Source organism: Oncorhynchus gorbuscha, linkage group LG09 (assembly GCF_021184085.1).
Source record: "Oncorhynchus gorbuscha isolate QuinsamMale2020 ecotype Even-year linkage group LG09, OgorEven_v1.0, whole genome shotgun sequence".
NCBI lineage: Eukaryota > Metazoa > Chordata > Actinopteri > Salmoniformes > Salmonidae > Oncorhynchus > Oncorhynchus gorbuscha.
Window position 1 is genome coordinate 97,326,957 of NC_060181.1, and position 25,000 is coordinate 97,351,956.

The following is a 25,000-nucleotide window of genomic DNA, read 5'->3' on the forward strand; positions in this document are numbered from 1 at the left end:
TACAGAGATAGAGAGAGATACAGAGAGAGAGAGATAGAGAGAGACAGAGGCAGAGAGAGAGAGAGAGATACAGAGAGAGAGAGACAGAGAGAGAGAGAGACAGAGATAGATACAGAGAGAGACACAGAGAGAGAGAGAGAGAGAGACAGAGATAGATACAGAGATAGAGAGAGATACAGAGAGAGAGAGATAGAGAGAGACAGAGGCAGAGAGAGAGAGATACAGAGAGAGAGAGAGACCTGGCTCTCAAGAGAAGACAGGCTATGTGCTCACTGCCCACAAAATGAGGTGGAAACTGAGCTGCACTTCCTAACCTCCTGCCCAATGTATGACCATATTAGAGAGACATATTTCCCTCAGATTACACAGATCCACAAAGAATTCGAAAACAAATCCAATTTTGATAAACTCCCATATCTACTGGGTGAAATTCCACAGTGTGCCATCACAGCAGCAAGGTTTGTGACCTGTTGCCACGAGAAAAGGGCAACCAGTGAAGAACAAACACCATTGTAAATACAACCCATATTTATGCTTATTTATTTTCCCTTGTGCCCTTTAACCATTTGTACCTTGTTACAACACTGTATATATATATATATATATAATATTACATTTGTAATGTCGTTATTGTTTTGAAATATTTGTATATGTAATGTTTACTGTTACTTTTTATTGTTTATTTCACTTTTGTATATTATCTACCTCACTTGCTTTGGCAATGTTAACACATGTTTCCCATGCCAATAAAGCCCTTGAATTGGAGGGAGAGAGAGAGAGAGAGAGAGAGAGAGAGAGAGAGAGAGAGAGAGAGAGAGAGAGAGAGAGAGAGAGAGAGAGAGAGAGAGAGAGAGAGAGAGAGAGAGAGAGAGAGAGAGAGAGAGAGAGAGAGAGAGAGAGAGAGAGAGAGAGAGAGAGAGAGAGAGAGAGAGAGAGAGAGAGAGAGAGAGAGAGAGAGAGAGAGAGAGAGAGAGAGAGAGAGAGAGAGAGAGAGAGAGAGAGAGACAGACAGACAGACAGACAGACAGACAGACAGACAGACAGACAGACAGACAGACAGACAGACAGACAGACAGACAGACAGACAGACAGACAGACAGACAGACAGACAGACAGACAGACAGACAGACAGACAGACAGACAGACAGACAGACAGACAGACAGACAGACAGACAGACAGACAGACAGACAGACAGACAGACAGACAGACAGACAGACAGACAGACAGACAGACAGACAGACAGACAGACAGACAGACAGACAGACAGACAGACAGACAGACAGACAGACAGACAGACAGACAGACAGACAGACAGACAGACAGACAGACAGACAGACAGACAGAGAGAGACAGAGAGAGACAGAGAGAGACAGAGAGAGACAGAGAGAGACAGAGAGAGACAGAGAGATAGAGAGAGAACATGAACACACACACTGCTCAACACCCTCTCTTCTCAACACCCTCTCTTCTCAACACCCTCTCTTCTCAACACCCTCTCTTCTCAACACCCTCTCTTCTCAACACCCTCACCACTCAACACCCTCACCACTCAACACCCTCTAGTCTCAACACCCTCACCACTCAACACCCTCTCTTCTCAACACCCTCTCTTCTCAACACCCTCTCTTCTCAACACCCTCTCTTCTCAACACCCTCACCACTCAACACCCTCACCACTCAACACCCTCTCTTCTCAACACCCTCTCTTCTCAACACCCTCTCTTCTCAACACCCTCTCTTCTCAACACCCTCTCTTCTCAACACCCTCACCACTCAACACCCTCACCACTCAACACCCTCTAGTCTCAACACCCTCGCTGTGCTGTGTGTGTGTGTGTTTGTGAGTGTGTGTGATAATGAATGATGTGTGTGTGTGTGTGTGTGTGTGTGTGTGTGTGTGTGTGTGTGTGTGTGTGTGTGTGTGTGTGTGTGTGTGTGTGTGTGTGTGTGTGTGTGTGTGTGTGTGTGTGTGTGTGTGTGTGTGTGTGTGTGTGTGTGTGTGTGTGTGTGTGTGATAATGAATGATGAGTGTGTGTGTGTGTGTGTGTGTGTGTGTGTGTGTGTGTGTGTGTGTGTGTGTGTGTGTGTGTGTGTGTGTGTGTGTGTGTGTGTGTGTGTGTGTGTGTGTGTGTGTGTACATATCTACTCTGTACATATCTACTCTGTACATAACTACTGTACATATCTACTCTGTACATATCTACTCTGTACATATCTACTGTACATATCTACTCTGTACATATCTACTCTGTACATATTTACTGTACATATCTACTCTGTACATATCTACTCTGTACATATCTACTCTGTACATATCTACTATACATATATACTCTGTACATATCTACTGTACATATCTACGCTGTACATAACTACTGTACATATCTACTCTGTACATATCTACTCTGTACATATCTACTCTGTACATAACTACTGTACATATCTAATGTACATATCTACTGTACATATCTACTCTGTACATATCTACTGTACATATCTACTCTGTACATATCTACTCTGTACATATCTACTGTACATATCTACTCTGTACATATCTACTCTGTACATAACTACTGTACATACCTACTCTGTACATATCTACTCTGTACATATCTACTGTACATATCTACTGTACATATCTACTCTGTACATATCTACTCTGTACATATTTACTGTACATATCTACTCTGTACATATCTACTCTGTACATATCTACTATACATATATACTCTGTACATATCTACTGTACATATCTACGCTGTACATAACTACTGTACATATCTACTCTGTACATATCTACTCTGTACATATCTACTCTGTACATAACTACTGTACATATCTAATGTACATATCTACTGTACATATCTACTCTGTACATATCTACTGTACATATCTACTCTGTACATATCTACTCTGTACATATCTACTGTACATATCTACTCTGTACATATATACTCTGTACATATCTACTGTACATATCTACTCTGTACATATCTACTCTGTACATATCTACTGTACATATCTACTCTGTACATATCTACTCTGTACTTATCTTCTCTGTACATATCTACTCTGTACATAACTACTCTGTACATATCTACTGTACATATCTACTCTGTACATATCTACTGTACATATCTACTCTGTACATATCTACTCTGTACATATCTACTGTACATATCTACTCTGTACATATCTACTGTACATATCTACTGTACATATCTACTCTGTACATATCTACTCTGTACATATTTACTGTACATATCTACTCTGTACATATCTACTCTGTACATATCTACTCTGTACATATCTACTATACATATATACTCTGTACATATCTACTGTACATATATACGCTGTACATAACTACTGTACATATCTACTCTGTACATATCTACTCTGTACATATCTACTCTGTACATAACTACTGTACATATCTAATGTACATATCTACTGTACATATCTACTCTGTACATATCTACTGTACATATCTACTCTGTACATATCTACTCTGTACATATCTACTGTACATATCTACTCTGTACATATCTACTCTGTACATAACTACTGTACATACCTACTCTGTACATATCTACTCTGTACATATCTACTGTACATATCTACTGTACATATCTACTCTGTACATATCTACTCTGTACATATTTACTGTACATATCTACTCTGTACATATCTACTCTGTACATATCTACTCTGTACATATCTACTATACATATATACTCTGTACATATCTACTGTACATATCTACGCTGTACATAACTACTGTACATATCTACTCTGTACATATCTACTCTGTACATATCTACTCTGTACATAACTACTGTACATATCTAATGTACATATCTACTGTACATATCTACTCTGTACATATTTACTGTACATATCTACTCTGTACATATCTACTCTGTACATATCTACTCTGTACATATCTACTATACATATATACTCTGTACATATCTACTGTACATATATACGCTGTACATAACTACTGTACATATCTACTCTGTACATATCTACTCTGTACATATCTACTCTGTACATAACTACTGTACATATCTAATGTACATATCTACTGTACATATCTACTCTGTACATATCTACTGTACATATCTACTCTGTACATATCTACTCTGTACATATCTACTGTACATATCTACTCTGTACATATCTACTCTGTACATAACTACTGTACATACCTACTCTGTACATATCTACTCTGTACATATCTACTGTACATATCTACTGTACATATCTACTCTGTACATATCTACTCTGTACATATTTACTGTACATATCTACTCTGTACATATCTACTCTGTACATATCTACTCTGTACATATCTACTATACATATATACTCTGTACATATCTACTGTACATATCTACGCTGTACATAACTACTGTACATATCTACTCTGTACATATCTACTCTGTACATAACTACTGTACATATCTAATGTACATATCTACTGTACATATCTACTCTGTACATATCTACTGTACATATCTACTCTGTACATATCTACTCTGTACATATCTACTGTACATATCTACTCTGTACATATATACTCTGTACATATCTACTGTACATATCTACTCTGTACATATCTACTCTGTACATATCTACTGTACATATCTACTCTGTACATATCTACTCTGTACTTATCTTCTCTGTACATATCTACTCTGTACATAACTACTCTGTACATATCTACTGTACATATCTACTCTGTACATATCTACTGTACATATCTACTCTGTACATATCTACTCTGTACATATCTACTGTACATATCTACTCTGTACATATCTACTGTACATATCTACTGTACATATCTACTCTGTACATATCTACTCTGTACATATTTACTGTACATATCTACTCTGTACATATCTACTCTGTACATATCTACTCTGTACATATCTACTATACATATATACTCTGTACATATCTACTGTACATATATACGCTGTACATAACTACTGTACATATCTACTCTGTACATATCTACTCTGTACATATCTACTCTGTACATAACTACTGTACATATCTAATGTACATATCTACTGTACATATCTACTCTGTACATATCTACTGTACATATCTACTCTGTACATATCTACTCTGTACATATCTACTGTACATATCTACTCTGTACATATCTACTCTGTACATAACTACTGTACATACCTACTCTGTACATATCTACTCTGTACATATCTACTGTACATATCTACTGTACATATCTACTCTGTACATATCTACTCTGTACATATTTACTGTACATATCTACTCTGTACATATCTACTCTGTACATATCTACTCTGTACATATCTACTATACATATATACTCTGTACATATCTACTGTACATATCTACGCTGTACATAACTACTGTACATATCTACTCTGTACATATCTACTCTGTACATATCTACTCTGTACATAACTACTGTACATATCTAATGTACATATCTACTGTACATATCTACTCTGTACATATTTACTGTACATATCTACTCTGTACATATCTACTCTGTACATATCTACTCTGTACATATCTACTATACATATATACTCTGTACATATCTACTGTACATATATACGCTGTACATAACTACTGTACATATCTACTCTGTACATATCTACTCTGTACATATCTACTCTGTACATAACTACTGTACATATCTAATGTACATATCTACTGTACATATCTACTCTGTACATATCTACTGTACATATCTACTCTGTACATATCTACTCTGTACATATCTACTGTACATATCTACTCTGTACATATCTACTCTGTACATAACTACTGTACATACCTACTCTGTACATATCTACTCTGTACATATCTACTGTACATATCTACTGTACATATCTACTCTGTACATATCTACTCTGTACATATTTACTGTACATATCTACTCTGTACATATCTACTCTGTACATATCTACTCTGTACATATCTACTATACATATATACTCTGTACATATCTACTGTACATATCTACGCTGTACATAACTACTGTACATATCTACTCTGTACATATCTACTCTGTACATAACTACTGTACATATCTAATGTACATATCTACTGTACATATCTACTCTGTACATATCTACTGTACATATCTACTCTGTACATATCTACTCTGTACATATCTACTGTACATATCTACTCTGTACATATATACTCTGTACATATCTACTGTACATATCTACTCTGTACATATCTACTCTGTACATATCTACTGTACATATCTACTCTGTACATATCTACTCTGTACTTATCTTCTCTGTACATATCTACTCTGTACATAACTACTCTGTACATATCTACTGTACATATCTACTCTGTACATATCTACTGTACATATCTACTCTGTACATATCTACTCTGTACATATCTACTGTACATATCTACTCTGTACATATCTACTGTACATATCTACTCTGTACATATCTACTCTGTACATATCTACTGTACATATCTACTCTGTACATATCTACTGTACATATCTACTCTGTACATATCTACTCTGTACATATCTACTGTGTACATAACTACTCTGTACATATCTACTGTACATATCTACTCTGTACATAACTACTCTGTACATATCTACTGTACATATCTACTCTGTACATATCTACTGTACATATCTACTCTGTACATATCTACTCTGTACATATCTACTCTGTACATATCTACTGTACATATCTACTCTGTACATATCTACTGTACATATCTACTCTGTAAATATCTACTCTGTACATAGCTACTGTACATATCTACTCTGTACATAACTACTCTGTACATATCTACTCTGTACATAACTACTCTGTACATATCTACTGTACATATCTACTCTGTAAATATCTACTCTGTACATAGCTACTGTACATATCTACTCTGTACATAACTACTCTGTACATATCTACTCTGTACATATCTACTCTGTACATATCTACTGTACATATCTACTCTGTACATATCTACTCTGTACACAACTACTCTGTACATATCTACTCTGTACATATCTACTCTGTACATATCTACTCTGTACATATCTACTGTACATATCTACTCTGTACATATCTACTGTACATATCTACTCTGTACATATCTACTCTGTACATATCTACTCTGTACATATCTACTGTACATAACTACTGTACATAACTACTGTACATATCTACTCTGTACATATCTACTCTGTACATATCTACTCTGTACATATCTACTGTACATATCTACTGTACATATTATTATTATTATAATAATTATAATAGCACTATTGAAAGCATTGGTTTTGAATCTTTTAAACAACTTTAGGTTGTGTCTTTAGATTTTTGAGAAAATAAACAACTAAGTAAGATTTCTCTCGTTGACTTCTGAAACCCCAAACTCTGGCCTGGTCGGTTTGGTCTGCTGCCCAAGCATTCCTGGACGTCTTGTGATGTTGAGCCTCTGGGTTTAGAAACTCTGTGGTCTCACTATCACACACACACACACACACACACACACACACACACACACACACACACACACACACACACACACACACACACACACACACACACACACACACACACACACACACACACACACACACACACACACACACACACACACACACACACACACACACACACACATATCCACAAAGTCAGGTTTTTGAAGTCTGGTTCAGAGTAAATTCTATAAAGCCGCGACTCTGCGTTGTAAATGATGTAAACGTCTGATTGTAAGTCACTCAGGAGAAGAGTGCCCTGCTAAAAGGACGACAAAAAGACATGTAAATGCATTGCTATAGTAAAGCTGATAACCAAACCAATATCTCTTTCCACAGAACCACCTGAACTCGTCAGTTCTGCCATTGACCCTAGTACACAACAGTCTCTCAGCACCGTGCAGAATGCTTTTCCGTTTTCACCAGAAATACACCCGTTAGTCCTGAAATAACAACCAATTTTAATGGAGACTTTCCACATAATGTTTTCCACTGCTCTGTGGTCTCGCTCTCCTCCTCTCCAGTCTTTAATGGAAGTTCAGTATATCTTTCTTCATATCCCCCTTGTTGCTCTGTGGTCTCTCTCTCCTCCTCTCCAGTCTTTAATGGAAGTTCAGTATATCTTTCTTCATATCCCCCTTGTTGCTCTGTGGTCTCTCTCTCCTCCTCTCCAGTCTTTAATGGAAGTTCCGCCCACGTTGGTGAAGAGGATGATGACGAGGAGCTGACTCTTATATCTCCCCGTCAGGAAGCCCTGAGTCTTGCCCCAGGGGATAGCTCCACTAGGCCCATCCCTAGACCAGCCCCAGGGGATAGCTCCACCAGGCCCATCCCTGGGCCAGCCCTGGGGGATAGCTCCACCAGGCCCATCCCTGGACCAGCCCCAGGGGATAGCTCCACCAGGCCCATCCCTGGACCACAGCTGGCCCAGTTTCAGTACCACCACACCAAGACCTCCAAGACCTCCAAGAGCATGGACCTGGGTAAGACATACTCTGGTTCACACTTCTCCCATCTCGTAAAGTCCTCGAACTCAACTGTGCATCTGGAAGCCAGTTCCACTGCTTTTTATTCTCCATATCCCCCTGGTATATCCCCCTGGTATACAGTATATATTTCTCCGTATCCCCCTGGTATACAGTATATCTTTCTCCGTATCCCCCTGGTATACAGTATATCTTTCTCTGTATCCCCCTGGTATATCCCCCTGGTATACAGTATATATTTCTCCGTATCCCCCTGGTATTCAGTATATCTTTCTCCGTATCCCCCTGGTATATCCCCCTGGTATACAGTATATCTTTCTCCGTATCCCCCTGGTATATCCCCCTGGTATACAGTATATCTTTCTCCGTATCCCCCTGGTATACAGTATATATTTCTCCGTATCCCCCTGGTATATCCCCCTGGTATACAGTATATATTTCTCCGTATCCCCCTGGTATATCCCCCTGGTATTCAGTATATCTTTCTCCATATCCCCCTGGTATATACCCCTGGTATTCAGTATATCTTTCTCCGTATCCCCCTGGTATATACCCCTGGTATTCAGTATATATTTCTCCATATCCCCTGGTATGTATTCAGTATATCTTTCTCCTGGTATTATTTTTTTTTTTAATTTTCCCCAGGCAAGTATATCTTATTTTCCCCTGGTATGCCTGTTCAGGGGCAGTATATCTTTCTCCATATCCCCCTGGTATATCCCCCTGGTATACAGTATATCTTTCATATCCCCCGTATATCCCCTGGTATACAGTATATCTTTCTCCCTGGTATTCAGTATATCTTTCTCCATATCCCCCTGGTATATACCCCTGGTATGCAGTATATCTTTCTCCGTATCCCCCTGGTATATACCCCTGATATTCAGAAAATCTTTCTCCCATCCCACATAGTACATCTCTCTCAACATCACTCTCTGCTGGTATTTTTGCAGTGTTCTAATGGGCTGCCAGTGGGAAACCCCTGTCTAACAGTTTATAAATATTTCTATCCCCCTGGTATATCCCCGTATTCAGTAGGGTGTCCATATCCCCCTAAATACCCCTGAGATGGTGTCTCCCTAAATACAGAGATGGTGTCTCCCTAAATACAGAGAGATGGTGTCTCCCTAAATACAGAGATGTGGGAGGCTGTTGGCAGCAGCAGGAGAGGGGGAACAACGGTGTCCCCCGTCTCTTTGTACAGTATTTAGCTAACCCATGTTCGGCAGAGTAAACACTGTATTCATGATTCATGTGATCATATATATACAGGTACTGATACAGATACAGATGCAGGTACAGGTACAGGTACATATACAGGTACAGGTACATATACAGGTACAGGTACATATACAGGTACATATACAGGTACATATACAGGTACAGGTACATATACAGGTACAGGTACATATACAGGTACAGGTACTAAATACAGGTACATATGTACGGGAGGCTACAGGTACATAGGACAGGGGGTACAGGTACAGGTACATATACAGTATTTAGCATAACATGTTACAGGTACATATACAGGTACAGGTACAGGTACATATACAGGTACAGGTACAGGTACATATACAGGTACAGATACATATACAGGTACAGGTACATATACAGGTACATATACAGGTACAGATACAGGTACAGATACAGGTACATATACAGGTACATATACAGATACATATACAGGAACATATACAGGTACAGGTACATATACAGGTACATATACAGGTACAGGTACAGGTACATATACAGGTACATATACAGGTACAGGTACATATACAGGTACATATACATATACATGTACATATACAGGTACAGATACAGGTACAGATACAGGTACATATACAGGTACATATACAGGTACATATACAGGTACATATACAGGTACATATACAGGTACAGGTACATATACAGGTACATATACAGGTACATATACATGTACATATACAGGTACAGATACAGGTACAGATACAGGTACATATACAGGTACAGGTACATATACATATACATGTACATATACAGGTACATATACAGGTACATATACAGGTACATATACAGGTACATATACAGGTACAGGTACATATACAGGTACATATACAGGTACATATACAGGTACAGATACAGGTACAGGTACAGGTACAGGTACATATACAGGTACATATACAGGTACATATACATATACAGGTACAGATACAGGTACATATACAGGTACATATACAGGTACAGGTACATATACAGGTACATATACAGGTACAGATACAGGTACAGATACAGGTGCATATACGGGTACATATACAGGTACAGGTACATATACAGGTACATATACAGGTACATATACAGGTACATATACAGGTACAGGTACATATACAGGTACATATACAGGTACAGATACAGGTACAGATACAGGTGCATATACAGGTACATATACAGGTACAGGTACATATACAGGTACATATACAGGTACAGATACAGGTACATATACAGGTACATATACAGGTACATATACAGGTACAGATACAGGTACAGATACAGGTACAGATATAAGCAAAGTTTAAAGTATTCCCACACATTATGAAGAGGGATATGTGGTCATATACACATAAGACAGCATAGTAATGACCAGCTAGGTTAGTTAGACAGTATAGTAATGACCAGCTAGGTTAGTTAGACAGTATAGTAATGACCAGCTAGGTTAGTTAGACAGCATAGTAATGACCAGCTAGGTTAGTTAGACAGTATAGTAATGATCAGCTAGGTTAGTTAATGATCAGCTAGGTTAGTTAATGATCAGCTAGGTTAGTTAGACAGTATAGTAATGATCAGCTAGATTAGTTAAAGACAGTATAGTAATCAGATAGGTTAGTTAGACAGTATAGTAATGTTCAGCTAGGTTAGTTAGACAGTATAGTAATGATCAGCTAGGTTACTTAATGATCAGGTAGGTTAGTTAAAGACAGTATAGTATTGATCAGGTAGGTTAGTTAATGATCAGGTAGGTTAGTTAGACAGTATAGTAATGATCAGGTAGGTTAGTTAATGATCAGGTAGGTTAGTTAATGATCAGTCAGGTTAGTTAGACAGTATAGTAATGATCAGATAGGTTAGTTAAAGCCAGTATAGTAATGATCAGCTAGATTAGTTAGACAGTATAGTAATCAGATAGGTTAGTTAAAGACAGTATAGTAATCAGCTAGGTTAGTTAAAGACAGTATAGTAATCAGATAGGTTAGTTAGACAGTATAGTAATCAGATAGGTTAGTTAGACAGTATAGTAATCAGCTAGGTTAGTTAGACAGTATAGTAATCAGCTAGGTTAGTTAGACAGTATAGTAATCAGATAGGTTAGTTAGACAGTATAGTAATCAGATAGGTTAGTTAAAGACAGTATAGTAATCAGATAGGTTAGTTAAAGACAGTATAGTAATCAGATAGGTTAGTTAAAGACAGTATAGTAATCAGATAGGTTAGTTAGACAGTATAGTAATCAGATAGGTTAGTTAGACAGTATAGTAATCAGCTAGGTTAGTTAGAGACAGTATAGTAATCAGATAGGTTAGTTAAAGACAGTATAGTAATCAGATAGGTTAGTTAGACAGTATAGTAATCAGATAGGTTAGTTAAAGACAGTATAGTAATCAGATAGGTTAGTTAAAGACAGTATAGTAATCAGATAGGTTAGTTAAAGACAGTATAGTAATCAGATAGGTTAGTTAAAGACAGTATAGTAATCAGATAGGTTAGTTAAAGACAGTATAGTAATCAGATAGGTTAGTTAGACAGTATAGTAATCAGATAGGTTAGTTAGACAGTATAGTAATCAGATAGGTTAGTTAAAGACAGTATAGTAATCAGATAGGTTAGTTAAAGACAGTATAGTAATCAGATAGGTTAGTTAAAGACAGTATAGTAATCAGATAGGTTAAGACAGTATAGTAATCAGATAGGTTAGTTAAAGACAGTATAGTAAGTTCAGATAGGTTAGTTAGTAACAGTATAGTTATAGGTTAGTTAGACAGTATAGTAATCAGCTAGGTTAGTTAGAGACAGTATAGTAATCAGATAGGTTAGTTAAAGACAGTATAGTAATCAGATAGGTTAGTTAGACAGTATAGTAATCAGATAGGTTAGTTAGACAGTATAGTAATAGTTAAAGACAGTATAGTAATCAGATAGGTTAGTTAAAGACAGTATAGTAATCAGATAGGTTAGTTAGTAACAGATAGGTTATAGTAAGTAAGATAGGTTAGTTAGAGACAGTATAGTAATCAGATAGGTTAGTTAAAGACAGTATAGTAATCAGGTTAGTTAGACAGTATAGTAATCAGATAGGTTAGTTAGACAGTATAGTAATCAGGTTAGTTAGACAGTATAGTAATCAGGTTAGTTAGACAGTATAGTAATCAGATAGGTTAGTTAGAGTATAGTTAGTTAGACAGTATAGTAATCAGATAGGTTAGTTAGACAGTATAGTAATCAGGTTAGTAAGACAGTATAGTAATCAGGTTAGTTAGACAGTATAGTAATCAGATAGGTTAGTTAGACAGTATAGTAATCAGGTTAGTTAGACAGTATAGTAATCAGATAGGTTAGTTAGACAGTATAGTAATCAGGTTAGTTAGACAGTATAGTAATCAGATAGGTTAGTTAGACAGTATAGTAATCAGATAGGTTAGTTAGAGACAGTATAGTAATCAGATAGGTTAGTTAAAGACAGTATAGTAATCAGGTTAGTTAGACAGTATAGTAATCAGATAGGTTAGTTAAAGACAGTATAGTAATCAGGTTAGTTAGACAGTATAGTAATCAGGTTAGTTAGACAGTATAGTAATCAGGTTAGTTAGACAGTATAGTAATCAGATAGGTTAGTTAGATAGGTTAGTTAGAGACAGTATAGTAATCAGGTTAGTTAAAGACAGTATAGTAATCAGATAGGTTAGTTTCTTAATGCAGAGGTTTTAGGCCACTACATATACAGTGTTGAACTAGACGTACCAAGTGTACAGTGTACTCTGAAATCTCCCCACCAAATTCACCTCTCTGTGCGATAGTCAACCACTATACTCATTCTCCTCCTCTCTTTAAATACTTTAAAAGAGGGATGATAGATAGAGGGGGGTTTTACAGTGAAGCGGTAGGGAGAGACGGGAGGAGAGGAGGAGGTTAGATGTGTGTGCTCAGCCTGCTGGGCTGTTGGCTGGAGGAGAGAGAAGGAGAGAATCAGTGGGAAATAAAATAGAAATGTTGGCGCCGGGCGGGAAAGTCATTTTCTTTATGGGTTTGATGTGTCTCATCGCTCTCAAATACGCATCATAAAAACTGAACACTGCAGCACATTTCCACATATTACCTGAGGATGACCCTATTAACTCTCGTCTATCGACTCCCTCCCTCCCTCCATCAGAGAGAGAGAGAGTGGGGGGGATATACAAGAGAGGGGGAGGGAGAGAGAGAGGGGGAGGGAGAGGGAGAGGGGGGAGAGAGGGGGAGGGAGAGAGAGGGGGGAGGGAGAGAGAGAGGGGGGGAGGGAGGGAGAGGGGGAGGGGGAGAGAGGGGGAGAGGGGGAGGGGGAGAGGGGAGGAGGGGGAGGGAGAGAGGATATACAATAGATAAAAATCACCTCCCCTATCATTGGGTTCCCAGCAGCATAGACTGACACAGAGCTAGATGACTGTCCTCACCTCCCCTATCATTGGGTTCCCAGCAGCATAGACTGTCACAGAGCTAGATGACTGTCCTCACCTCCCCTATCATTGGGTTCCCAGCAGCATAGACTGACACAGAGCTAGATGACTGTCCTCACCTCCCCTATCATTGGGTTCCCAGCAGCATAGACTGACACAGAGCTAGATGACTGTCCTCACCTCCCCTATCATTGGGTTCCCAGCAGCATAGACTGACACAGAGCTAGATGACTGTCCTCACCTCCCCTATCATTGGGTTCCCAGCAGCATAGACTGACACAGAGCTAGATGACTGTCCTCACCTCCCCTATCATTGGGTTCCCAGCAGCATGACTGTCCTCACCTCCCTATCATTGGGTTCCCAGCAGCATAGACTGACACAGAGCTAGATGACTGTCCTCACCTCCCTATCAGACTGACACAGAGCTAGATGACTGTCCTCACCTCCCCTATCATTGGGTTCCCAGCAGCATAGACTGACACAGAGCTAGATGACTGTCCTCACCTCCCCTATCAATGGGTTCCCAGCAGCATAGACTGACACAGAGCTAGATGACTGTCCTCACCTCCCCTATCATTAGGTTCCCAGCAGCATAGACTGACTCAGAGCTAGATGACTGTCCTCACCTCCCCTATCCTATATTATCAGGTTAGTGATCTGTTATGGTTCTGGACATTACAGACAGACCTCTCCCCATCTCTATATTACATACAGACCTCTCCCCATCTCTTTATTACAGACAGACCTCTCCCCATCTCTATATTACAGACAGACCTCTCCCCATCTCTATATTACAGACATACCTCTCCCCATCTCTATATTACAGACAGACCTCTCCCCATCTCTATATTACAGACAGACCTCTCCCCATCTCTATATTACAGACAGACCTCTCCCCATCTCTATATTACAGACAGACCTCTCCCCATCTCTATATTACAGACAGACCTCTCCCCATCTCTATATTACAGACAGACCTCTCCCCATCTCTATATTACAGACAGACCTCTCCTCATCTCTATATTACATACAGACCTCTCCCCATCTCTATATTACAGACAGACCTCTCCCCATCTCTTTATTACAGACAGACCTCTCTCCATCTCTATATTACAGACAGACCTCTCCCCATCTCTATATTACAGACAGAACTCTCCCCATCTCTATATTACAGACAGACCTCTCCCCATCTCTATATTACAGACAGACCTCTCCCCATCTCTATATTACAGACAGACCTCTCCCCATCTCTATATTACTGACAGACCTCTCCTCATCTCTATATTACATACAGACCTCTCCCCATCTCTATATTACAGACAGACCTCTCCCCATCTCTATATTACAGACAGACCTCTCCCCATCTCTTTATTACAGACAGACCTCTCCCCATTTCTATATTACAGACAGACCTCTCCCCATCTCTATATTACAGACAGACCTCTCCCCATCTCTATATTACAGACAGACCTCTCCCCATCTCTATATTACAGACAGACCTCTCCCCATCTCTATATTACAGACAGACCTCTCCCCATCTCTATATTACAGACAGACCTCCTCCCATCTCTATATTACAGACAGACCTCTCCCCATCTCTTTATTACAGACAGACCTCTCCTCATCTCTTTATTAGTAATTACCCCCCTCCCAGTTGGCCTTGTGTCTGTAATTACCCCCCTCCCAGTTGGCCTTGTGTCTGTAAATACCCCCCCCCCCTCACCTCCCAGTTGCTCTTGTGTCTGTAAATACCCCCCCTTCCCAGTTGGCCTTGTCTGTAATTACCACTCATTTAAACGTAACCTGAGCAGGACTTCCCTGATTACTCTCCTGCCGGGTTTGATCTCTCCTCTCCTCTCCTCTCCTCCCTGTCTGGTCTGATCCTCCTCTCCTCTCCTCTCCTCTCCTCTCCTCTCTTCTCCTCTCGTATGTCTTGACTTTGTGGCCTCTGTGTGTTTTGTTTCCAGTGGCAGATGAAAGCAACGTGGGATCACTAGCAGGCCACAGGTCAGGTGAGGAATGCCCAGTAGATTAGAACACGTCCGAACACTAACACAGTGTTATGCTGATGGAGACGCACCGTATTGAGCCTTGAGGTTCTGATGGATGGTCCGGCCCTGGAGAGGCCCTGCATGCTGACTGACACGAGGACCTCAGACACTGGCCTGGCAGACAGGAAGTCTAGAGCATCCCAAATAGTAGTAGTGTGGAGTAATGTGAAGGTGTGTGTAGTACTGTGTAGTAGTTGTGTGTAGTAATGTGAAGGTGTGTGTAGTACTGTGTAGTAGTGGGTGTGTGTGTGTGTGTGTGTGTGTGTGTGTGTGTGTGTGTGTGTGTGTGTGTGTGTGTGTGTGTGTGTGTGTGTGTGTGTGTGTGTGTGTGTGTGTGTGTGTGTGTGTGTGTGTGTGTGTGTGTGTGTGTGTGTGTGTATAGTAGTGTTTAGTAGTGTGTAGTAATATGAAGAGTGTGTGTGTGTAGTACTGTGTAGTGTGTGTGTATAGTAGTGTGTGTAGTAGTGTGTAGTACTGTGTGTGTGTGTGTGTGTGTGTGTGTGTGTGTGTGTGTGTGTGTGTGTGTGTGTGTGTGTGTGTGTGTGTGTGTGTGTGTGTGTGTGTGTGTGTGTGTGTGTGTGTGTGTGTGTGTGTGTGTGTGTGTAGTAGTATACATCAGTCTGACTCGAGTCACACATTTGATGACTTGAGACTTAAATTGATAGAAATTAAAATAACTTGAGACTTGACTTGATGCCACAAGACTCAGGACTCGATTTTGACTTGAGACTGATGACTGCAAATGATCTGTCCAGGATGTGTCATGTTTTGTCACTCATTTTGTAGCCCGAGACAGTATCCATGGCATCGCTCTTGAAAAAAAAAATGTGCAACAGATTGGCTAGTGAAACGCACACTCGACCCTCTGATTGGACCAGCAAACTGTCAATCAACACAGGTCTGTTGAGCTAGCGAACAGAATGTCTATTTTGATGTAGAATCCCAGTTGGCCTTGTGTCTGTAATTCCCCCTCCCAGTTGGCCTTGTGTCTGTAAATACCCCCCCCCCTCCCAGTTGGCCTTGTGTCTGTAAATACCCCCCTCCCAGTTGGCCTTGTGTCTGTAAATACTCCCCCCTCCCAGTTGGCCTTGTGTCTGTAATTTGTCCTCCCAGTTGGCCTTGTGTCTTCAATTTGTCCTCCCAGTTGGCCTTGTGTCTGTAATTTGTCCTCCCAGTTGGCCTTGTGTCTGTAATTTGTCCTCCCAGTTGGCCTTGTGTCTGTAATTTGTCCTCCCAGTTGGCCTTGTGTCTTCAATTTGTCCTCCCAGTTGGCCTTGTGTCTGTAATTTGTCCTCCCAGTTGGCCTTGTGTCTGTAATTTGTCCTCCCAGTTGGCCTTGTGTCTGTAATTTGTCCTCCCAGTTGGCCTTGTGTCTGTAATTTGTCCTCCCAGTTGGCCTTGTGTCTGCAATTTGTCCTCCCAGTTGGCCTTGTGTCTGTAATTTGTCCTCCCAGTTGGCCTTGTGAGGACAAGTTGTCCTCCCAGTTGGCCTTGTGTCTGTAATTTGTCCTCCCAGTTGGCCTTGTGTCTGCAATTTGTCCCCTCAGTTGGCCTTGTGTCTGTAATTTGTCCTCCCAGTTGGCCTTGTGTCTGCAAATTGTCCTCCCAGTTGGCCTTGTGTCTGTAATTTGTCCTCCCAGTTGGCCTTGTGTCTGCAATTTGTCCTCCCAGTTGGCCTTGTGTCTGCAATTTGTCCTCCCAGTTGGCCTTGTGTCTATAATTTGTCCTCCCAGTTGGCCTTGTGTCTGCAAATTGTCCTCCCAGTTGGCCTTGTGTCTGTAATTTGTCCTCCCAGTTGGCCTTGTGTCTGCATTTTGTCCTCCCAGTTGGCCTTGTGTCTGTAATTTGTCCTCCCAGTTGGCCTTGTGTCTGTAATTTGTCCTCCCAGTTGGCCTTGTGTCTGTAATTTGTCCTCCCAGTTGGCCTTGTGTCTGTAATTTGTCCTCCCAGTTGGCCTTGTGTCTGTAAATGTCTGTAAATACCCCTCCCAGTCAAGTGTCCAGGAGCAGTGACATCATCAGGTCTGTGATTGGACCTCACTTTGTGCACTGGGGCATTGTCATCCTGAAACAGGAAAGGGCCTTTCCCAAACCGTTGCCACAATGTTGGAAGCACAGAGTCTTCTAGAATGTCATTGTATGCTAAGGGGCCTAGCCAGAACCATGAAAAACAGCCCCTCCACCTAACGTTATAGTTGGCACTATGCATTCAGAGTGGTAGCGTTCTCCTGGCATCCACCAAACTTTATAGTTGTAGTGTGTATAGTAGTGTGTAGTAGTGTGTGTAGTAGTGTGTATAGTAGTGTGTGTAGTAGTGTTTAGTGTATAGTCGTAGTAGTGTGTATAGTAGTGTGTATAGTAGTGTGTATAGTAGTGTGTAGTAGTGTGTGTAGTAGTGTGTATAGTAGTGTGTGTAGTAGTGTGTATAGTAGTGTGTGTAGTAGTGTTTAGTGTGTAGTAGTGTGTGTAGTAGTGTGTATAGTAGTGTGTGTAGTAGTGTTTAGTGTGTAGTAGTGTGTGTAGTAGTGTGTGTAGTAGTGTTTAGTGTGTAGTAGTGTGTGTAGTAGTGTGTATAGTAGTGTGTGTAGTAGTGTTTAGTGTATAGTAGTGTGTCTAGTAGTGTGTATAGTAGTGTGTGTAGTAGTGTTTAGTGTATAGTAGTGTGTATAGTAGTGTGTGTAATAGTGTTTAGTGTATAGTCGTAGTAGTGTGTATAGTAGTGTGTATAGTAGTGTGTGTAGTAGTGTGTATAGTAGTGTGTATAGTAGTGTGTATAGTAGTGTGTGTAGTAGTGTGTATAGTAGTGTGTATAGTAGTGTGTATAGTAGTGTGTGTAGTAGTGTTTAGTGTATAGTAGTGTGTATAGTAGTGTGTATAGTAGTGTGTATAGTAGTGTGTGTAGTAGTGTGTATAGTAGTGTGTGTAGTAGTGTGTATAGTAGTGTGTATAGTAGTGTTTAGTGTATAGTAGTGTGTATAGTAGTGTGTGTAGTAGTGTGTATAGTAGTGTGTATAGTAGTGTTTAGTGTATAGTAGTGTTTAGTGTATAGTAGTGTGTGTAGTAGTGTGTATAGTAGTGTGTATAGTAGTGTTTAGTGTATAGTAGTGTTTAGTGTATAGTAGTGTGTATAGTAGTGTGTATAGTAGTGTTTAGTGTATAGTAGTGTGTATAGTAGTGTGTATAGTAGTGTGTATAGTAGTGTGTGTAGTAGTGTGTGTAGTAGTGTGTATAGTAGTGTGTATAGTAGTGTGTATAGTAGTGTGTATAGTAGTGTGTATAGTAGTGTGTATAGTAGTGTGTGTAGTAGTGTGTATAGTAGTGTGTATAGTAGTGTGTGTATAGTGTGTATAGTAGTGTAGTAGTAGTGTGTATAGTAGTGTGTATAGTAGTGTGTATAGTAGTGTATAGTAGTGTGTATAGTAGTGTGTATAGTAGTGTGTATAGTAGTGTATAGTAGTGTGTGTATAGTAGTGTGTAGTAGTAGTGTGTATAGTAGTGTGTATAGTAGTGTGTATAGTAGTGTGTATAGTAGTGTGTGTAGTAGTGTTTAGTAGTGTAGTGTGTGTAGTAGTGTGTGTAGTAGTGTGTATAGTAGTGTGTATAGTAGTGTGTATAGTAGTGTGTATAGTAGTGTGTAGTAGTGTGTGTAGTAGTATAGTAGTGTGTATAGTAGTGTTTAGTGTATAGTAGTGTGTATAGTAGTGTGTAGTAGTGTGTATAGTAGTGTGTATAGTAGTGTTTAGTGTATAGTAGTGTTTAGTGTATAGTAGTGTGTGTAGTAGTGTGTATAGTAGTGTGTATAGTAGTGTTTAGTGTATAGTAGTGTTTAGTGTATAGTAGTGTGTATAGTAGTGTGTATAGTAGTGTTTAGTGTATAGTAGTGTGTATAGTAGTGTGTATAGTAGTGTGTATAGTAGTGTGTGTAGTAGTAGTGTAGTAGTGTGTATAGTAGTGTGTATAGTAGTGTGTATAGTAGTGTGTATAGTAGTGTGTGTAGTAGTGTGTATAGTGTGTATAGTAGTGTGTAGTAGTGTGTATAGTAGTGTGTATAGTAGTGTATAGTAGTAGTGTGTATAGTAGTGTGGATAGTAGTGCATAATAGTGTGTATAGTAGTGTGTATAGTAGTGTGTATAGTAGTGTGTATAGTAGTGTATAGTAGTAGTGTGTAGTAGTGTATAGTAGTGTATAGTAGTGTGTATAGTAGTGTGTATAGTAGTGTGTATAGTAGTGTATAGTAGTGTGTAGTAGTGTGTATAGTAGTGTGTATAGTAGTGTGTGTAGTAGTGTGTATAGTAGTGTATAGTAGTGTGTGTGTAGTAGTGTGTATAGTAGTGTGTATAGTAGTGTGTGTAGTAGTGTGTGTATAGTAGTGTGTATAGTAGTGTGTATAGTAGTGTGTATAGTAGTGTGTATAGTAGTGTGTGTAGTAGTGTGTATAGTAGTGTATAGTAGTGTGTATAGTAGTGTAGTAGTGTGTATAGTAGTGTGTGTAGTAGTGTTTAGTGTATAGTAGTTTGTATAGTAGTGTGCATAGTAGTGTGTGTAGTGTATAGTAGTGTATAGTAGTGTGTATAGTAGTGTGTATAGTAGTGTGTATAGTAGTGTGTATAGTAGTGTGTATAGTAGTGTGTATAGTAGTGTGTGTAGTGTAGTAGTGTGTATAGTAGTGTGTATAGTAGTGTGTGTAGTAGTGTGTATAGTGTTTAGTGTATAGTAGTGTGTATAGTAGTGTGTGTAGTAGTGTTTAGTGTATAGTAGTGTGCATAGTAGTGTGTGTAGTAGTGTTTAGTGTATAGTAGTGTGTATAGTAGTGTGTATAGTAGTGTGTATAGTAGTGTGTATAGTAGTGTGTATAGTAGTGTGTATAGTAGTGTGTGTAGTAGTGTGTATAGTAGTGTGTGTAGTAGTGTTTAGTGTATAGTAGTGTGTATAGTAGTGGGTATAGTAGTGTGTATAGTAGTGTGTATAGTAATGTGTATAGTAGTGTGTATAGTAGTGTGCATAGTAGTGTGTATAGTAGTGTGTATAGTAGTGTGTATAGTAGTGTGTATAGTAGTGTTTAGTGTATAGTAGTGTTTAGTGTATAGTAGTGTGTATAGTAGTGTGTATAGTAGTGTTTAGTGTATAGTAGTGTGTATAGTAGTGTGTAGTAGTGTAGTGTATAGTAGTGTGTATAGTAGTGTAGTAGTGTTTAGTGTATAGTAGTGTGTATAGTAGTGTGTATAGTAGTGTGTATAGTAGTGTGTAGTAGTAGTGTGTATAGTAGTGTGTATAGTAGTGTGTAGTAGTGTTTGTGTATAGCATAGTAGTGTGTGTAGTAGTTTAGTGTATAGTAGTGTGTATAGTAGTGTGTAGTAGTGTGTATAGTAGTGTGTATAGTAGTGTGTATAGTAGTGTGTATAGTAGTAGTAGTGTGTATAGTAGTGTGTGTAGTAGTGTTTAGTGTATAGTAGTGTGTATAGTAGTGTGTATAGTAGTGTGTATAGTAGTGTGTATAGTGTATAGTAGTGTGTATAGTAGTGTGTATAGTAGTGTGTATAGTAGTGTGTATAGTAGTGTATAGTAGTGTGTATAGTAGTGTGTATAGTGTAGTAGTGTTAGTGTGTATAGTAGTGTTTAGTGTATAGTAGTAGTGTGTATAGTAGTGTTTAGTGTATAGTAGTGTGGATAGTAGTGTGTATAGTAGTGTATAGTAGTGTGTATAGTAGTGTAGTGTATAGTAGTGTGTATAGTAGTGTGTGTAGTAGTGTGTATAGTAGTAGTAGTGTTTAGTGTATAGTAGTGTGTATAGTAGTGTGTATAGTAGTGTGTGTAGTAGTGTTTAGTGTATAGTAGTGTGTATAGTAGTGTGTATAGTAGTGTGTATAGTAGTGTGTATAGTAGTGTGTGTAGTAGTGTGTATAGTAGTGTGTATAGTAGTGTGTATAGTAGTGTGTATAGTAGTGTGTATAGTAGTGTGTATAGTAGTGTGTATAGTAGTGTGTATAGTAGTGTGTATAGTAGTGTGTATAGTAGTGTGTGTAGTAGTGTTTAGTGTATAGTAGTGTGTGTAGTAGTGTGTATAGTAGTGTGTGTAGTAGTGTTTAGTGTATAGTAGTGTGTGTAGTAGTGTGTATAGTAGTGTGTATAGTAGTGTGTATAGTAGTGTGTGTAGTAGTGTTTAGTGTATAGTAGTGTGTAGTAGTGTGTATAGTAGTGTGTGTAGTAGTGTGTAGTAGTGTGTGTAGTAGTGTGTAGTAGTGTGTATAGTAGTGTGTATAGTAGTGTGTGTAGTAGTGTTTAGTGTATAGTAGTGTGTGTAGTAGTGTGTATAGTAGTGTGTATAGTAGTGTGTATAGTAGTGTGTATAGTAGTGTGGATAGTAGTGTGTATAGTAGTGTGTGTAGTAGTGTGTATAGTAGTGTGTATAGTAGTGTGTATAGTAGTGTGTATAGTAGTGTGTATAGTAGTGTGTATAGTAGTGTGTATAGTAGTGTGTATAGTAGTGTGTATAGTAGTGTGGATAGTAGTGTGTATAGTAGTGTGTGTAGTAGTGTGTAGTAGTGTGTATAGTAGTGTGTATAGTAGTGTGTATAGTAGTGTGTATAGTAGTGTGTGTAGTAGTGTGTATAGTAGTGTGTGTAGTAGTGTGTATAGTAGTGTGTGTAGTAGTGTTTAGGAGGTCTGGTAACTGAATACGTTTTCAACAGATGGTCTCTGCTTGTTCAGCTGCTCTTCCTGCATCTCTCTTTCTGACCTAATTTCCTACAAACTTAGCTACTGTATGTGTCTGTCTGTCTGTCTGTCTGTCTGTCTGTCTGTCTGTCTGTCTGTCTGTCTGTCTGTCTGTCTGTCTGTCTGTCTGTCTGTCTGTCTGTCTGTCTGTCTGTCTGTCTGTCTGTCTGTCTGTCTGTCTGTCAGGATTTCAGGTAGCCAGGTACGTTTATTATTTTTAATAAGGAGTAAATAACATTGCAACATTAATAACATTGCTAATTGACTGGGACAAAATACAATCCTTTTGCAAAATGATGCTTCTTCATTGATCGGGGAAAATACCAGTCAATACGTTTGACCATCATGCTTATTGGTCTATCGGTTAATTTGCATAATTTTAGTGGGATTTAATTGGACCGTGTGGATTGGCGCTAGTCGTAATTTATCTTATCTATCACACAGCATACAGAGCTTTTTCTTTGTGGAATATGGTTTGTCAGACAGCACTATGCTACTGCAGCTCCTCAGCTCCTCAGGTCCTCAGCTCCTCAGGTCCTTACTACTGCAGCTCCTCAGGTCCTCAGCTCCTCAGGTCCTTACTACTGCAGCTCCTCAGGTCCTCAGCTCCTCAGGTCCTCAGCTCCTCAGGTCCTTACTACTGCAGGTCCTCAGCTCCTCAGGTCCTTACTACTGCAGGTCCTCAGCTCCTCAGGTCCGTACTACTGCAGGTCCTCAGCTCCTCAGGTCCTTACTACTGCAGGTCCTCAGCTCCTCAGGTCCTTACTACTGCAGGTCCTCAGCTCCTCAGGTCCTCAGGTCCTTAGTACTGCAGTCCTCAGGTAGTGGGTCCTCAGGTCCTCAGGTCCTTACTACTGCAGGTCCTCAGCTCCTCAGGTCCTCAGGTCCTTACTACTGCAGCTCCTCAGGTCCTCGGGTCCTCAGGTCCTCAGGTCCTTACTACTGCAGCTCCTCAGGTCCTTACTACTGCAGCTCCTCAGGTCCTTACTACTGCAGCTCCTCAGGTCCTTACTACTGCAGCTCCTCAGGTCCTTACTACTGCAGCTCCTCAGGTCCTTACTACTGCAGCTCCTCAGGTCCTTACTACTGCAGGTCCTCAGCTCCTCAGCTCCTCAGGTCCTCAGCTCCTCAGGTCCTTACTACTGCAGCTCCTCAGGTCCTCGGGTCCTCAGCTCCTCAGGTCCTTACTACTGCAGTCCTCAGTCCTCAGGTCCTTACTACTGCAGCTCCTCAGGTCCTTACTACTGCAGCTCCTCAGGTCCTTACTACTGCAGCTCCTCAGGTCCTTGTACTGCAGGTCCTCAGTCCTCAGCTCCTCAGGTCCTCAGCTCCTCAGGTCCTTACTACTGCAGCTCCTCAGGTCCTCAGCTCCTCAGGTCCTCAGGTCCTTACTGCTGGAGTGAAACACATGTTTTTATAAGCCCAGTCATTGCGCAACATTTATAAACACAATATGTTTGTTAAAAACAGTTTTGATGGTACGTTTAAAATTTTTTTTTAAAAAGAGCTACTATTTTTCTTTCTCAACTTGTAATTGAAGTGCGCCTCCTCATTCACCGATCAAGTGCATAGGCAACCGGTAGGCAGGCTATCGGGTACGTTCACCACTTTACAATGATCTGGTGATCCTTGCTTCAAAGTAGCCAAAAATCAGACCATAGAAACATAGAGGGAATTATTTTTTCCACCCAATATGATAACAATTATACCATTGAAAACATATTTTCTCTCCTGTTCTATTGGTTTTCATATCAACTTTCTTTCAATTGTCGAGAAGCTAAAGGCACAATAGTTACATTAACAACCCGTTCTATTCGTTACGTCTGTAGTTGAAGACAACAGGAAGTCTGAAGGGTTGAAGAACAAGAAAGCAATAGAAATATATTCCTTACAAATGGAAAACTATTTGCAGCAATTATATGAAAAGGGAACAACATTGCTTCCCTTGTCAGTCTAATCATTTTGTCCGTAATCTTGAGGAAGAATGTTAATTACCTTACTTGTTTGAGACCACAAAATAAGCCAA

At 39.7% G+C, this 25,000-nt stretch overlaps 1 protein-coding gene across 1 annotated transcript in view; it reads left to right on the forward strand.

The window, feature by feature from the left end:
* The window catches only part of LOC124044484 (partitioning defective 3 homolog B-like), a 249,262-nt gene that overhangs the window by 107,909 nt on the left and 116,353 nt on the right, over positions 1–25,000 (forward strand). The window contains 2 exon segments of the mRNA XM_046364112.1: positions 8,213–8,521; positions 16,177–16,221. Of these exon segments, the coding sequence (XP_046220068.1) occupies positions 8,213–8,521; positions 16,177–16,221 (354 nt within the window).